The 18,207-nt window shown below is 36.7% G+C and overlaps 1 protein-coding gene across 1 annotated transcript; it reads left to right on the top strand.

The window, feature by feature from the left end:
- Window positions 1-1,899: 1,899 nt before the first annotated feature.
- LOC139111387 (uncharacterized) lies at window positions 1,900-5,303 on the top strand. The gene is made up of 3 exons (XM_070671644.1): window positions 1,900-1,995; window positions 2,090-3,090; window positions 3,173-5,303. Exons 1-3 carry the CDS (start codon window positions 1,900-1,902, stop codon window positions 5,301-5,303), a joined length of 3,228 nt encoding a protein of 1,075 aa, XP_070527745.1.
- The last annotated feature ends 12,904 nt before the right edge of the window (window positions 5,304-18,207 follow it).

Genomic DNA, 18,207 nt, shown 5'->3' with positions numbered 1-18,207 from the left:
AAAATTTTTATTAGTTTAAAATCTCTTTGTTTACTATTATTATTAATTTAATTATATTCTATCATCTCTATTCAGCATCAATTGGAAAAATAAAAATGTTAAATCTCGCTAAAACAGAGTTCTGCAATTTTCCTTTTTAATGAACCTTTGAGCTCCATTTATTGCGAAAAATACCTCCGGTTCTTTCCCTGGGAACAAAAAGTAAAATTCTTTCCCTCAAAAGAACAAAAATCGCGCTAACTCAAATCTTTTGTCGTTCAAATACATTCCTAGCGCTTAATACGCGTGGCGTTGTCTCGCACGCGTCACGCAAGAATTGGTAGTTGCGTCTCTCTCTCTCTCTACCCTTTACCTGCTCTCAAACCATTTCCTAATCATTGAGAAGCGGTAATCCTTCTACTAGAATTATTCCTAAACCTGACGTAACAAATTAATACTCACTCATTATTTACACATGATGTGCTAGATGCATTAGCTGGCGTGTAATAATTCATATTACACGCATATGATGTAGTATTAGCTGGCACATTAAATTCCATATTTGTATATGATGTAGTTGCTGTATTAGTTGGCACGTAAAAATCCATCACATTAAGAACGGTAATAACAGATCAGTTTGATGCGCGTGTTACATTTAATGTGATATAATTGTTCCGAGATTTTATATATATATATCCCCACTACTAATAAGAAATGCATCAATTAAGTGGGGGGATTAAATCTTCAAATTGTGTAAGTTTTGTTCCTAGGCAACACACACAGGACACATGTTGCATGGAATTATCATATACATTGGAAATCCGCAATTACCACATGATCTACCGCATAATGCGTTTTGAGTATCAATTTCATGTTTGCAAATGGCAATCATTGGCCCACTCACATCAGCTAAATTAATCATACATGGTGCACATACTGCAATAGCTTCATTAGGTGTGCAATAATAAAAAGACAACATACAATGTTTAGTACGTCCATTAAGCGCGAAAAGTTGTGGTGAATCTATTTTTCGAGAAATACAATCTTCGAGATCTTCACTTTGATCACTCACATAATCACTATCGTTGGGCAATCCAATATCATCCTCATCAGATAAATCCATTAATTCTCCATTGTCATTTACAACATTTAAATCAGCCATATTCTCTTAACATAAAATATATATAAATTTAGTGAACTGTCACCCGATGGTATTTATATGGATCACATTTGTAGGTAATAGTGGGGATCACAAGCATTAGTCTTAAAATAAAAATGATATCATATAAAGATTGCATCAGAAATGCAAGATTTGCGGGCACCACACGTGCTACTGCATTGCATTGGAAATGCAAGATTTGCAGACGCCGTACGTGCCAGTTATCTCAGGCAATGGTGTGGATTACAAGCGTTTAGTCTTAAATGAAAAAAACAGTGATTTTATATAGGCGATAATGTTATGAAGATTGCATCAGAAGCGCAAATTTGTAGGCGCCGTTTTTAAAATGTAATAAAAATAATATCATATAAAGATTGCAAGATTTGCGGACACCACACGTGCTACTGCATTGCATTGGAAATGCAAGATTTGCAGACGCCACACGTGCCAGTTATCTCAGGCAATGGTGTGGATTACAAGCGTTTAGTCTTAAATGAAAAAAAAACAGTGATTTTATATAGGTAATAATGTTATGAAGATTGCATCAGAAGCGCAAATTTGTAGACGCCGCTATACACATGTGCTGAAAAAAAAAATACTAAGCAAAAATTTGCAGACGCCACATGTATGTCACTTATCACAATATGCACATGCAAAACTGCTAACATTAAAAAAAATATAAAATTACCAGGCGGCTTCCAGTGTTTCATCTGTTCTCCATCGTTATGAAGGTGCTTACTTAAAATGCTGACATAATCGCTATGAATTCATTGAACTTACTTAAAAATGTAAACGTAGCAGTTTGTCATATACCACATATAAAACTGTGGAGCATACATCACATTTTATCATTTAACGTATTGAAATCTCGAGAACAAAATGGATCGACGAGAGCAATTGACAGCGCAAGCAGATTGATTGACTTTAGAAGAATTTAATGCATGGAATCAGCAATGTGAAGAATATATCGAATTATTGGAGGACCAGGGGCGAAATAAACGTGCAAGATTATCAATCGGTGCGAAGCAATCACTAGTTGCATGTATTGCACGTATCGAAAGTTTAAGAGATTTAACAAAACAACGTTTCATTCATGTGGGTGCTGGACATAATACAAAAAATAAAGGATTTCGATGGCGTGAAATTGACACAGCTTTTGAAAGCCGCATATTAACTGGTGTGGTAATTAATTCAAACTATATCGAGCCTCGCAAATTTCTGGAAGATGCGCAAGACATTGTATTAAAACATGTGCAAAATGTTATGCATAAACATAACAATATAAAAATTAATGTTGTATTTAATGGTGAATTTGTAGCTAACAATAAAACTGCAAATAAAAGTGTGTGCACAAAAAACTGTAAACTCTTTCGTTCAAGTGATCTACAAGAGTGGTACGAGTCACGCATTATTGAGCCTATTCTCACATCCTTGGATGAATTTCAAGAACGTGACAGCGGGTGGGCACTGTCGCGTATACATAATTTGATGATAAATGTAAATAAACACAATCCATTACATGCTGGGTGCCATGTGATATTACCACAAGAAATTAAAATGAAAAGAGCTGTGATAAATATACAATTTGCTGACAATGCATGTTTCGCATGGTCAGTGGTAGCCGCTCTATACCCAGCCGAGAAACTGGATCGAATAATATCATATCCACATTATGCAACAGTGTTAAATCTTGAAGGTATTGAGTTTCCAATAACTATGAAACATGTAAAAAAATTTGAAAATCTTAATAATATTTCCATCAACATATATACAATTGAAAAGAAAAAAATTCTACCAATACAACTCACAGATAAAGTACGAGAGAGACACATTCATTTGTTGTACACACAGCGAGATAATGATGTTGGACATTTTTCATTGATAAAAAATTTATCACGTCTTATAAGTTCACAGCTTAGTAAAACAAAGAGTAAGAAATATTTTTGTGATCGGTAAGTATAAAATGTAAGTAAAAAATGTTTTTTTCTTTTATACAATAAAAAATTTTTAATGCATTTATATTCCTTATTCCAGATGCTTACATTACTTTAGTTCGAGTGAAAGATTAATGGTACACAGCGTAGATTGTGGAAAAATTAATGAGTGCGCAATTATATTACCATGTGATGAAAAAATATGGTTAAGTTTTGACAACTATACTAGAAAGGAACGAGTTCCATTTGTGGTATATGCCGATTTGGAATGTACCCTAGAAAAAACGAATGCTGACTCTACCACATCTACATGCACACGCCAACATCATAAGGTTTTTAGCATAGGGTATTATGTATGCTGTTCATACAACAAGTCGCTATCAATGTATCGGTTTCATCGCGGTAATAACTGTGTCGCATGGTTCGCCGAGGAACTTAAAAATTTAGCGCATAATCTAAAAACAATTTTATCAGCTAATGTACCCATGGCTGATTTTACACGAGACGAGTTGGAAAATTTTAACAAAGCTACACATTGTCACATATGTGAAAAACCATTTGTATCAGATGACATACGAGTCCGCGATCACTGTCACTTAACCGGTCGATATAGAGGACCAGCACATTTAAATTGTAATATAAATTATATGGATTCGAATTGTATTCCCATAGTTTTTCATAATTTATCGGGTTACGATGCACATTTTATTATCAAAGAAATTGCAACTGCCTATGAAGGAACTATAGAACTGCTTCCCATAACGAAAGAGAAATATATATCATTTACAAAAAATGTTAAAAGCACCACCGATAATAGAAATAATTGTATAAAATTAAGGTTTATTGATTCATTTAAATTTCTAAATACAAGTCTTGAGAAGTTAGCATCATTTCTAAGTAAAGATAAATTGCGAGTGTCGCGATATGAATTTTCTAATCTAACTAATGAAAATTTTGATTTATTAACACGTAAAGGAGTCTTTCCATATGAATATGTTGACAGTATTGAAAAATTGGAAGATGTATGTTTGCCTCCGCGTGAATCATTTTACAGCTCATTGACTGATGATACAGTATCCGAAAATGATTATGCACACGCTATAGATATCTGGCAACGATTCTCAATTCAAACGCTCGGAGAATACAGTGATCTGTATTTAAAAACTGATGTCTTGTTATCAGCTGACATATTTGAAAACTTTAGAGACAGCTGTATAGCGAGTTACAAACTTGATCCCGCGTATTATTACACTTTACCAGGTTTTACGTGGGACGCGATGTTAAAACACACGGGTGTAAAATTTGAACTTCTTACTGACATTAATATAGTTATGTTTATTGAACGTGGTATACGCGGCGGTTTAAGTCAATGCTCAAGTAGATATGCATGTGCCAATAATAATTATATGCAGTCATACGATTCATCAAAATCATCAACATATTTAATGTATTTTGATGTTAATAATTTGTACGGATGGGCGATGTGTCAACCGCTACCATATGCCGATTTTCAATGGGTTAACAATGTTTCTAATTTCGATGTGATGAGTGTGCCACTAGACTCACCCAATGGTTATATTTTCGAGGTTGATTTAGAGTATTCACAACGTTTACATGATGCGCATGCCGACCTGCCATTCTGTCTAACGCGCGATAAGCCACCCGGTAAGCGGCAGGACAAGCTTCTCGCAATCTTATATGATAAGAAGCGTTACATCATTCATTATCGCAATTTACAGCAATGTATTAATCATGGACTGCATCTTACAAAAATACATCGCATATTACAATTTAAACAATCCCCATGGCTACGTGTTTATATAGAACTTAATACTAAATTTAGAACGCTTGCAAAAAATGATTTTGAAAAAAACTTGTATAAATTAATGAATAATGCAGCATTTGGAAAAACTATGGAGAACGTGCGTAGTCATGTTGATGTAAGGCTCGTAACACATTGGGAGGGCAGATTTGGTGCTGAGGCATTGATCTCGAAACCGAATTTTTATAGTAGCATTTTCGCCGAAAATCTGGTAGCGATTGAAATGCGTAAACTTGAAGTGAAATTTAATAAACCGATCTATGTTGGAATGTGCATTCTGGACATATCTAAAACATGTTTATATAAATTTCATCATGAGTACATGCAACCTCTTTATCAAAATAAATGTAAAATTATGTATACTGACACAGACAGTTATATATCATATAGAGTGCGAAGACGTTTATGAGATTATGAAACGTGATATTAATAGATGTTCGCGAATACCACGTTTTGCTCGCATGGTTCCTTGCCGTGTATCGGGAGCACGTGCTTTCTGCATGTGCTCTCGATTCTACGCGAGCTTAGCCGACGAATTATTCCCCCGTTCGGATGTTTCGTCAGATCGGTAGCAGTTTAGTAGCCGACTAGACACTACGTTACGCGGGTGTTAAGTACGTTATGCTCCTTTGGTACTCCGCTACCGCGGATTCAGTATTCTATTACGGCCTGCTGGCCCGCATTGCACCACGGCGCGAGTGCAATTCACTCTTGTTTCCTTTGTGCGTGCAGCTCACCATCGCTAGGAGCCTTGTTATATGATGGTCTCGACGCGGTAAGCGAACGTGGTCGCGATCGCGAACTCTTGGGGCTCCTCCGTTAGTTTTACCTCGTTCCGCGCGCAAGATCATCCGATTCGGTGGGCGTGCTACTCCACGCTCTTGTTTCTCAAGATTTCCGTCGCGTTTTGTTGATTGAGCCCGATTAAAAGGGAGTTATCCAAGATCTCCGTCCGAAACGCGTGTAATTCGTATCCGTGCCGAGACCGAGCACGTGCACCGCGCGAGCACGATTGACTTTTTTTGTATTTCGTTGAGAATAAAGACATTAATTTTGTGTTACGTTCACCGATTGCCTTCTTTAATTTACCGAATTTTAAATCCTCGAGTGTACGGTCACTTCTGGTCGTTCCGGCAGTCATCACGCACGCAGAACGTGAAGCGTTCACGCGTGTACACGTGAACAATAGATTTGATACAAGTGATTACGCTTGTGACAATGTGTATGGTGTTATATGGTAATTCGGAAAACTGTAATATCGATATGTAAGTTACCGATCCGCGCCACGCCGTAGGACAAAAGAGTGATTAAGAGACGTGCACGTATTAGACATGTTAGAGCTTGCTCGGAAGTCCTACGTTCGTTTATAAACCCGCAGCCGGGGTAAGTTCATTTACTATTATAATTATAAGTACCCTTGTTAATAAGTTTTTTTTAATAAAGTTTTTAGAGAATTTAAATAATATAACAATTGGCGCAGTCGGTAGGACTAAAAATTGGGTAGAAATAAAAGCACGCGGATTGAGGTTATAATAACCGCGTGCGAGAATAGAAGCAAGCATGGCTCAATCGCAGTTAAAATTATTTGAGACGTTTGATATCTCAAAGGGAGAGGAAGTCAACAATTATTTCGAGAGGTTCGAGCTATACTGTGAGACCATGGAGGTTAAGCAGGAAAGACGACAGAAACTTATTCTCAGCAGTATTGGTGGAGATGCATACGCCCGATTAAAAACTTTGGTCACACCGAAGGACGTACGAGAGTGCAGCTATGAGGAAATTAAACTGGCTTTCTCAAAACATTTTAGTCCATCACGTCTAACCGTTATGGAGAGGCACAAATTTAGGGACAGGAAACAGCGAGAAGAGGAAAATTTTCGTGAGTACCTGGCTGATTTGAAAAAGTTATCCCTATACTGCAACTTTGGTGATAATACAAGACTCGAAGAGTAACTCATGGAGCAGATTGTAAGAGGCATCCGTAGCGACAAATTGAGAACATATTTCTTAAGCACAGCGGATCTCACACTGGAGAGAGTGATCAACAAGGTGCTAGCAGAGGAAAAGGCGGAAGGCGAAGCAAATGTGCTTAAACCAACAAGTAATGTTAGCGTTAATAAAATTACGAGAGTAAATGCGAGTTATCATAAAAAAAATACTGGTAAGAAAAGCGTTGAAAACAGAAATGACAAAGATAAAAAAATTGCGAACACGAGTTCGGATACATTAATAATTAAGTGTTACCGTTGCGGAAAGACAGGGCATACACGAGCTAGATGTCTGGTAGATAAAAACATTAAATGTTTTGTTTGTAATAAGACCGGACATACAGTAAAAATATGTCGGTTTGCGAGTAATAAGGAAAATGTGCGTAAAAATGCGGAAGCTAATTATGTGTATATTAATACGATTGATAATGAGGTTAAACAAGCGCATTTCAAAAAGATATATGTCACCGTCCGTTTGAATAATAAGGATTGTAAGATGGAAGTAGACACAGGGAGTCCCATTAGTATTATTAGTAAAGCAGCATTTAAAAAGATTGCACCCCAAATTAAAAGACTAGAAAGAGTTAATTCGATTTTTATGTCGTATACTAAGGATAGGATTCCTATATTGGGTAAAGCAACAGTTCAAATTAAATATAAAAATCAGTGTAGCACAGGAGATATATATGTAGCTGACCGGGAACTCAACACTCTGTGCGGTAGAGAGTGGCTGTACAAATTTAAATTGGATTGGCCGGAAATTAATAATACTCAAGTATCTGATAATCTTAACGTTAAGAAAGAAGTAAATAAGCTAATGATGTCATACGCGGAAATATTTGAGGACACGATCGGTTGTATTAAAGGTATATCGGCAAATATACAAGTTAATAAAGATAGTAAACCGATTCATTTGGGACCACGTAAGGTACCGTACGCGTTGACTAAAAGAGTTAATAGTGAATTAGACAGATTAGAGAAACTTGGAATTTTGGAAAAAACTACGTTTTCTGAATGGGCAACTCCAATAGTTCCTATAGTAAAAAGTAATGGTAAAGACATTCGTATTTGCGGGGATTATAAGGTCACTGTTAACAAAAATATTATACCAGAATATTATCCGATGCCGCAAATAGAAGAAATACTGGCCTCTATGCAAAACGCACAATTTTTTGCAAAATTTGATATTAAAGAGGCATACTTACATTTAAAAACTAATGACAGTACAGCTAACCTACTTACAATAACTACGCAAAAAGGATTGTACCGCGTTAAACGATTACTGTATGGTATTACAAATGCGCCGGCCATATGGCAAAAAGTCATGGATGATTTGTTCAGAGAAATTCCGGGAATTAAAGTTTTCTACGACGATGTAAAAATAACAGCAAGCAATAAATTAGAGTTTATCGATAGGATAAAAAAATTTCTGGAAACATGCAAAAAGGTAGGAATTAAATTAAAGAAAGATAAGTGCGAGATTGATTGTGAGGCGATACATTATTTAGGTTACAAACTTGATAAGTTTGGATTACATAAAACTAAAGAAAAAATTGAAGCAATATGGAAAGCTAAAACACCGTCGAATGTATCCGAAGTCAAATCTTTTCTAGGTTTAGTTAATTATTATAACAGATTCATTAAAAATGCATCGAGTTTGCTGCATCCTATCTATGAGCTATTAAGTAAGGAAAAAGAATTCGTATGGACAAAAGCATGTGATAAGGCTTTCCAAGCAGTTAAAAAGGAAATAGCGAGCACGCGAATTTTATGTCATTTCGATCCACAAAAAGATATAGTTTTAGCGACAGATGCGAGCGCATATGGAATAGGAGCAACTTTAAGTCATCGTTTCAAAGACGGATCTGAGAGACCAATAGCTTTTGTTAGTAGAAGACTTAATAAAACAGAACGTAATTATGCACAGATTGATAAAGAAGCTTTAGGAATATTTTGGGGAGTTAAAAAATTTTTTGATTATCTGTACGGACGGAAGTTTATATTGCAGACAGATCACAAGCCGTTGCAGGCAATATTCGCACCAAGCACTGCATTACCTGTAATGAGCGCAACAAGAATGCTACACTACGCGATATTTTTATCAGGGTTCTCATATCAGATTGAATACAGAAAATCTAATGATCATTCTAATGCAGATTTTTGCTCAAGATTTCCCGTAGAAAATGAAGAGAAGGAATATATGGATGAACCGATGATATTCGAACTTAATCAATTAGCAATGATACCATTAACGGCTATGGAGATCGCGAAAGAAACTAAAAAAGATGTAGAGCTGTCTAAATTATATAAGGCAATTTTAAGAGGGGAAGGAAACGCGAACAATGCAGCTGAATATACAATACAATAAGGATGCATTATAAAAGGTATAAAAGTAATGATACCAAAGTCGCTTAAAAATAAGGTTCTTAAAGAGCTACATGAAGGACATGTAGGCACAACTAAAATGAGTGCAATCGCGAGGTCATACTGTTATTGGAAAGGAATAGAAGAGGATATTAAAGAAATAACAAAAACGTGCACTGCTTGTTTATCTGAAAGAAACAATTCGAATAAAGAGGTGGTACATCCATGGGAGTACCCAAGTACACCATGGTATCGAATCCATATAGATTTTGCTGGACCTATTAAAGGTATATATTTCCTAATTATCGTGGACGCTTTTAGCAAATGGCTAGAAGTATATCATTTGAGCAAAATTAACAGCACGGTAACTATCGAATGTTTAAGAGAATGTTTCGCTAGATTCGGAATTCCGGTGGTATTAGTTAGCGATAATGGTCCAAGTTTAGTTTCGGAAGAGTTTAAAAGATTTACAACAGAAAACGGAATTAAACATGTTACAAGCGCACCGTATCATCCCAGTTCGAATGGCCAAGCAGAGCGTTGCGTACAGACGATTAAAATAGGTTTAAGAAAATTGTCAAACGAAGGCGGATCTTTACAGACAAAACTAGCGAATTTTCTGATTAATTACAGACGAGCACCACATAGTGCTACAAAAGAAAGCCCAGCTCAGTTGATGTTTCAGAGAAACCTTCGTACGCGTTTAGACTTACTTGTTCCTAGTGTTAAGGAAAGAATGTTACAGTATAATGATAAAATGTATGATAGATATAACAAGAAGAAATCAGTAATACAAGTAGGCGATTTAGTACAATTTCGAATGTACAATAATAAGCAAGAGAAATGGCAAGTAGGACACATTATAGAAAGTCAGGGATCCTGCGTGTATATTATCAAATCTGGCGAGAAAAGTTTTAAAAGACATAGCGATCAGATTATTAGAATACAGAGTGAGAAAAGTGATAACCGTAAAGAGGAAAGAATTATTGAGGATGATACAGAAGTACAAGAAAGGGCTGCGAATGATAATGATCAGGATCAAGCGGACAGTGATGAAAATGTAGAAGAAAATGAGGATGAAGATATTGTTGAGGAGAATCAAAGAGAAGTCGTTCGTAGATCTCAAAGAGTCAGATTCAAGCCACACCGATACTCTCCGTGTGAATATCTATAAGTTATTTAAGATAATTCGTGATATTGGGGGAGGTGTTATATGGTAATTCGGAAAACTGTAATATCGATATGTAAGTTACCGATCCGCGCCACGCCGTAGGACAAAAGAGTGATTAAGAGACGTGCACGTATTAGACATGTTAGAGCTTGCTCGGAAGTCCTACGTTCGTTTATAAACCCGCAGCCGGGGTAAGTTCATTTACTATTATAATTATAAGTACCCTTGTTAATAAGTTTTTTTTAATAAAGTTTTTAGAGAATTTAAATAATATAACATATGGTATTCCACAAGTCAATAAAAAAGTACCAGGTTTGATAAAAGATGAAAACAATGGAGCGATCATGACTGAATTCATTGGACTTCGAGCAAAAATGTATGCATTACGAGTAGATGGTAAAAAAGATACATAAAAGATTAAAGGTGTTAAGAGTAATGTTGTCGCCAAGAAGATAACGTTTCATGATTACACACGATGCTTGAAGGAGGAAATAGAAATGACGCGTCAACAAACATGTATAAGATCTAAGCTGCACGAAATGTATACTATACGTGAGGAAAAAACTGCTTTAAGTCCATATGATGATAAACGATATATTATACAGGATTCTATTGAAACATTACCATGGGGGTATTATAAAATACCGTTGTAAAAAATTTTTATATATTATACATTATACATTATATATTGTAAATAAAAAAAATTTTTTAATTATATAAAATTCTTATAAAACGTTATTCTTGCATATCCATGAGTTATGTGAATTATTAAATCCCAGCCACTTTACATAAACATTATTTCCTTGTTTTCGTAACACTTTTTCAACAAGATATACATCAGGATTATTTACGTGAAGCAATTCCTGTTCATAGAATCCTCCAGCGATAGGTTTTCCACAAGAATCCTCCAACAAGTACGTCACAGGATTAGTTTTTTGCACTTTGACGATTGTAAATATTTCCGTAGTCCAATTTGGTGTATAGCCTTTTTCAAATATTGTTTTGAATTTGCTAACACGTACTGAATCACCAGTTTTAAACCGTGCTGGAGCAGCAATCTTTAGGCGGCTGTAGGCCGTTGCCAAGAGTTTGCCTGCGTTTGCAGGGGTAACATCGACAGGTCGCATACCAATAGTTCGATGTTTTCGCATATTATAATCCAAAACGAGCTGCTGCAGTGAATCAAGCCATTTATAATTTCCATTGAGTGTAAACATTTTCCACATAGCGTTTTTAAGCGTTCGATTAAACCGTTCGACAACTGACGCTTTCATTACAGTGTATGTAGAATAATGGTTAATATTATGTTTTTTTAAGAGTTTTTGTACGTTTGCGTTGTAAAATTCTTTTCCTTTATCAGTTTGAAGATTATTCGGATATCTTTTATTATTGCGAAAGATCTTTGCAATCGCTGTTGCAACTTCGATACCGCTTTTTGTCTTTAATGGTACAGCCCATGCATGCTTGCTCAGCACATCGATAACGGTGAATATGTAGTGGTAACCTTGGTTGACACGTGTGTATGGGCGCATCTCGACTACATCAGCTTGCCACAAGTCATCATACCCGCGCACTATGACACGCCTTCGAAAAAAATTTCTTCTCGCCGGTGTATGCAATTCGTTTACCAATTGTAGTTTTTCTGAGCTTATTTTCTTTGACATTTTTTAAAGCTATGAGATTTACTGCACTATTAAAAAATTTTTTTTCATAAATATGAACAATAGCAACACCGAAAACGATAACAAAAACGGTATTAACAATAGAAACGGCAATAGAAACGGCAACGGCAACGGCAACGGCAACGGGAACAGCAAACGGTAACGGCAGCTGTTTAATTCTGTTCACCGCGAATAAATTTATTGCGAAGCGTGTTTACCACAACCTGTAGACTACTCTGTAGTATTTCTATTTTCTTATTCAGTTCATTTAGTTGATCTTTTAAATTCTGCACATTCTGTTGAACATTATTATTATTAAGTTCCACAATTTCATTCTTTAAAATCTGTAAATTTTGTTGAACATATTGTTTATTGACAGCATCATCATCGTTCAAAGGTTCAGCTACATGCTTAATTTTGCGTGATCGCGCGTCGTAATCGGTGGATGTTACACAAAGAGCGTTATTGCGCACGTAATTTCTAACTAACGCATTATATCAATAATGTTGATTAGTATTACTTCCTCCACCATCTTTAAGCAATGTTCCAAACTTGTTAATCGGCATTTCGATATCAAATGATTAAATTGTGTATGCATACTTTAATTTATAATAAGCCCCACTTCGCGAAGTTCCTCAATAATTGATAAAATCTCATTGTCGTGAGCGTTATGACCCGCGTAAAGTGAGGCTTCGAGCAATCGAAGACGATCTACGAGCTCGTTTGGATCATCCCAATGAACATAATCGATTTTATTATTGTTTAATGTTACAGCGTATGGTATACCTTGTCCAATTTTTTTACTCAGCACAGGAGCGATTATATTCTTATATTTGTGACCCTTGTTACTCTTTATTTGATTTTGAGAATTGTAGTCACGTTTATGTGCATTCGTTGCCATGAGTATACTTTTATAATTTTCTTTATCGGTATCAGTATAACTGCTCTCATCGGGAAATCTCATAAAAATCAATTCGTAAAGTCCCACTGTTCCAGGATACTTTTTACCATCTATCAATATATTATCATTTTTATCTAAATCAACACGCTTGTTGCCAATCATCGTTCCATTGTCGTTGAAATAAACTCCGTAAACGCTATCGATGTTAATAGATTTTTTTCCGCTCAAAACAGCGCCTAGATACTTTTGCCCCAACAGTCCATAATGAGTTTGAAGAGTCTTCCAACCTTCTGATGTTTGCAACTTTTGTCGAATAGATGTTACCAGCGGTTCGTCTGCGGTATCGAAAACGTCTTCAATGGAATGTGAGTGTGAACGTTCCCTTGATAAAAAATTTTGTTGTTGCACGAACTTAGGCGTCTCGTTTAATGTGGACGGTATGGTGTGTGATCGTTTTAACGCTGATTTAATTGGAGTCGATGCTGTTATCGGTGACGTTGCATTTGATCGTTTCCGTTTTGGCGTCAATCTACTTTCATCTTTTTCTTCTCCCAATAAAGATATCAACGATGTATTTATTAATCGATTCCGTTTTGGTGTCGATCTACTTTCTTCTTTTTCTTCAGGTAATGATATTGGAGATGCTGTAATTAATCGTTTTTGTTTTGGCGTTAACACATCTTTTTTTTCCGAAAAATACGATTCGTTCTTTGATATGGCTGATTCAACTTCGTTGTTTTCAACGGTGTTTTCTACAATCTGTTTAAGAAGCTCAACGATGAGTTTAAAATGTCGCTCCAACGCGATATCTTCTTCCATTTTTCCCGTCTTCATAGCATGATACTTTTTGCGAATCAAATCGCTCTTTGGAGCAATTTTCTTCGCAAGTATCTCTCGATTTTTAAGTTCACTGTTGTTATTCATATCGAGCTTGACAGTTATCAATCGGTGTATCGACAACGACTGATCACATTATGATACCACGAAGTCGTTAAATCCCTTTCTATAGCGACCGTTTGAAATAGTACTGTCCTTATCAATCACCACAAATCCATACTTTTGTTGCCAACATATTCGACACAATTTATCAAAATCTTCGAATGACATATCAGTGTTAACATGATCATTATATATATGTTTCATATTTGTAACATCCTGTTTAAATAGAATTAAAAAATTCGTATTGTCACGTATAAGATGCTTCGGTATTTTCGCATACGTTTGACAAAGATAAAAACTGTCAACGTTCGCGTGTCGCCCTATTGCAAAGTATTCTCTTACCGCATCCTGCTTATCACATGCTATGTCATCAAAAATAAATATAAAATTCGGAAGTGCTTCGCTCGGTGGAACAACATCAATATTATTTGAAAATGTGAAATAATTAATTTCTTCTATTGGTGCCAATATTTTTTTTAAATACTGATATTTTGGTTGTTGCAACAATTTTGAGTATACATAAACGTTTTCAAATCGTATATCATGCGGACTTTCCAATAGACTTATTAATACATTAGTTTTGCCGCAATTTGATGGACCACAAATGATAGCGCAAATAGAACTCGGTAACATGTTTCCATGTCTATGTAACACACACTCGGATAATAACTTGTCATCGAAATTCACCACCTTGATTGGTGGCGCTTGCTGTATAAACCGCATTCTACCTTTTAAATGAGATCAATATCATCCATACTGATATATTTATAGTTGTGTGCATAAAAATTAAACGCTTAGTATTCAATATGTTTTTGTTGCTGTCGGACGATTGTAATATTTGTGATTTAACCGCTGAACAACTACAACATATTCCAAAAATATTCTTATTGCAACGATTTTCGCAACATATTGACTATTTGTGGAATAAGCTTCCTGAACACTTAAAGGCTGATTTAGATGTTCAGCAATACCGCCGATGTTTAAAACATTATAATTTATTGAGTTATGAAACACATGTTGACGGTCCTGCGCCATTAATAAAAAACTGTATTGAATGTCTGAGAAAATTGGACGAGGCTTGTTAAACAGAGCGATTAACGCACTTCCGTTTGAATTGCACATACCCGGGTACCAGTTTTGTGGCCCAGGAACTCGATTAAACGAACGATTTGCCAGAGGAGATCGTGGAATTAATCCGTTAGATGCGGCTTGTCGTGATCACGATATAGCTTACTTACGTAGCAACAATCTCGCAGAGCGCCACGTGGCTGACAATATTCTCGCCAATAAAGCGCTGCAACGTATTAACGCAGAAGATTCAAGTTTTGGTGAAAAAGCTGCAGCCACAACCGTATGGGCAGCTATGAAAGCAAAAACGAAACTTGGTATGGGCTTATGTGCAGCGAGAAAGAATACGCTGAAAAAGAAAACGGTGAAGAAGCGAACATTTCCGATAGCGAAACGTGGTGGCGTTATACCGCTTCTACCCTTACTGGGTGTTATCGGTTCGCTCGCTGGTAGAGCCGCAGGAATCGCAAAAGCTGTAAATGATAAAAAAGCCTCACAACGCCAACTTGAAGAAATGAAACGTCACAATTACGCCATGGAAGGTCGCGGTGTTTATCTCGCTCCATACAAACGTGGTGGTGGAGTTCGAAAAAATAATAGAAATAAGAAAGGAAAAAAAAAACGCCGATGAGACGTTAAAACTTCCCAAAGGTGCTACTACCGATATACAGTTGCGACAATTAGCGAAACACATGCGCATTCCATATTTTAAAGGCGTTTTTATGCGTGATACTTTACCGATTGGGGGAATACATCAAAACGAGAGCGGTATTGTGAATTTACATAAAGTTCAAAGATTACGTACCCACTTAGTGGCATATGCGAAAAGAGGAAATCGCGCTATGTATTTTGATAGTTTCGGTAATCTTCAACCACCACAAGAACTTGCTCGATATCTGGGGAATGATGCAACACGAATTGAATATAATCGCTTACCATATCAATGATATAATCAAAACAACTGTGGGCAATTGTGTCTACAGTTTCTACAGACGATTGATACACAATTTAAGAACAAACATTATGCGCTGTAAACTCAGTATCAAACATGTCGCTGACGCTCACGTTATTGGGCAAAAGTAGTATCCTCGCGGTGAGCTACTTTCCCGCTATAGATTTAAGCGATGGAGAATATGAACTCGGGCTGGCTGATTTTGAAACGTATTTTACAATTCCTAATGTAAACTCATCAAATAGTACATTCTATTTCGATAATGCTGATGATGATAATGATGGAGAAAGTATTACCATTCCCGACGGCTCGTATGAACTGTGCGATATTGCCGAATATCTAAAACATACGCTCGACAAGCTTCATATCAATGATGTTACAAAGAACATGATTTCATATGGTAATAATGAAAAAGATCATCCTTTAACGATTAAAGCTAATAACAATACGATGAAAAGCGAGATTAAGTGTATTTATCAAATAAATTTCACCAAACCATGCAACATTGGATTGTTGTTAGGATTTTCATCAGATCGCATACTCGAGCCGTTACGTTGGCATGAATCGGACGCACCGATACAAATTATCAATGTAAATGTTATTCGCATTGAATGCAGTGTAACGAGGGGGTGCGTACAGTAATGGAAAACGTGTACATACAATACATGAATTTTCACCTAAGGTTCCACCTGGATATAAGATATCTGAAACTCCAACACAGATCATTTACCTTCCAGTCGTCGTACGAAGCGTTACTGATTTGACGATTCGCATTGTAGATCAGAACGGACGATTGCTTGATTTTCGTGGCGAAGAAATTACCGTGAGGCTGCATGTGCGGAGACGACTTTAGTGTGAGATGCTCGTTTTGAATAAAACGTCGAACGTGAGACAAACTAAATACACAGCTTCCACCAAAAAGGTTCAATTATTAAAGAAAAAACTTACTACATCAAACGTAGAATTTTTAAAATCACTTGGTTTCATTGTGTGTAACATCTAAAAATGGCTGATATATTGTTGCACCAGGACGGTGCAAGGGGTCCGTCCTCCCGGAACTGTTGTATTCTCGAGGGCGTCGTTTAAATAAAACTCTTTATTTTTACTCCAAACACTATTTATTTTCCTTAAGTTATGGTCCCTGGCTTCGGGCAGCGTTACCCCGTCGTTTCGGTTATCAGAATGACCCGCGGACATTCGGTGGCCGCGGGTTTTATACGCGACTGTTGCTAAGGCGGAAATGCAACAGTCCGCGGATTCCGGGCGCGTAGGACAGTGACCGCGTTCGGTCATTGCCTAGGCGAAAAGTGCAAGGCGTCGATCGGTCAGCGGATTCCGCGATCGGGTGATCCGATCGACGCTGGTTGTTAACCCGGCCTTCGCGTGCGTGGCCTTGCTGTTGCCAGGGTCGGGTTACAACAATATTGATTATTGATGATAAGTCGATCTTTGACAATAGTATTGTTAAAATTGAAACTCATACGTACAACCCATATGCTAACACAACGTTTGGATATAGTGATAAAATACGGATACCAATACAACAACAGGATTTGTATACGCTGCCATGTGACAGTTTTCTCTATATTGAGGGAAAAATAAAAATAAAAAAACCTGACGATAAGTTAACAGCTGCGCTAGTGTTCCGGCAAATTCTAGGTTTGTAGGAATGAGGTGAATAAGTTGGGAAAGGATGATTTACTTTTAATGCGTTCTCGAAAAATTATGCACTTTATTTTAAATTGTTGTATACAAATTTCACAAATGCGAATTTGAAGCAAGCGCAAAACGCGTAAGTGAAGATGCAAGCACACAATTGCTTTTAAGATATAGTTAAAATCGTCACTATAAAATTGCATGAAGTGTCTTCGAGCAAGACTCAGGGGATACTGACGCTACTAGCAGATCGACGACAAGTGCTTAGCACAAGTTCTTTGTTTTAGCGAGGACGCAATACCGGGGTTCCCGGCGATCTGAGAATCCGCAGGATCGTCTTGCGATGCTAGCCGGATATTATAGTTTCTAATTTCACGATTGTTCGTGACGTTAGCCAGAAAATAGCACTGCGTATTTGCAGATCGTTATTAAGACACAATACGTGCTTAATCTTTGTCTGATGAAACAAAGGGCTAGCAGTAAGCGCGATTTATTTAAAGTGCGTATTGGGTGACGCGACGGCGCCGGGAAGGCTAGGAATTCGTCTCCGATATTTATTAATTATTTTAAACTTATACATTTTCCGCCCGCCTCGCCATGACAAGGGCGAAAT

The sequence above is a fragment of the Cardiocondyla obscurior genome, linkage group LG23, assembly GCF_019399895.1.
Source record: "Cardiocondyla obscurior isolate alpha-2009 linkage group LG23, Cobs3.1, whole genome shotgun sequence".
Lineage (NCBI taxonomy): Eukaryota > Metazoa > Arthropoda > Insecta > Hymenoptera > Formicidae > Cardiocondyla > Cardiocondyla obscurior.
Note: the sequence above shows the minus strand (reverse complement) of the source record. Positions and strands in the feature narration are given on the sequence as shown.

Excerpts from the sequence above, each read along its gene's own strand:
- LOC139111387 (XM_070671644.1), top strand. The coding sequence starts at position 1,900 with ATGAATTCATTGAACTTACTTAAAAATGTAAACGTAGCAGTTTGTCAT. Across the intron at positions 1,996-2,089 it reads ATCACATTTTATCATTTAAC|CAATGTGAAGAATATATCGA; the intron begins GTATTGAAATCT and ends GCATGGAATCAG. Across the intron at positions 3,091-3,172 it reads AAGAAATATTTTTGTGATCG|ATGCTTACATTACTTTAGTT; the intron begins GTAAGTATAAAA and ends TCCTTATTCCAG.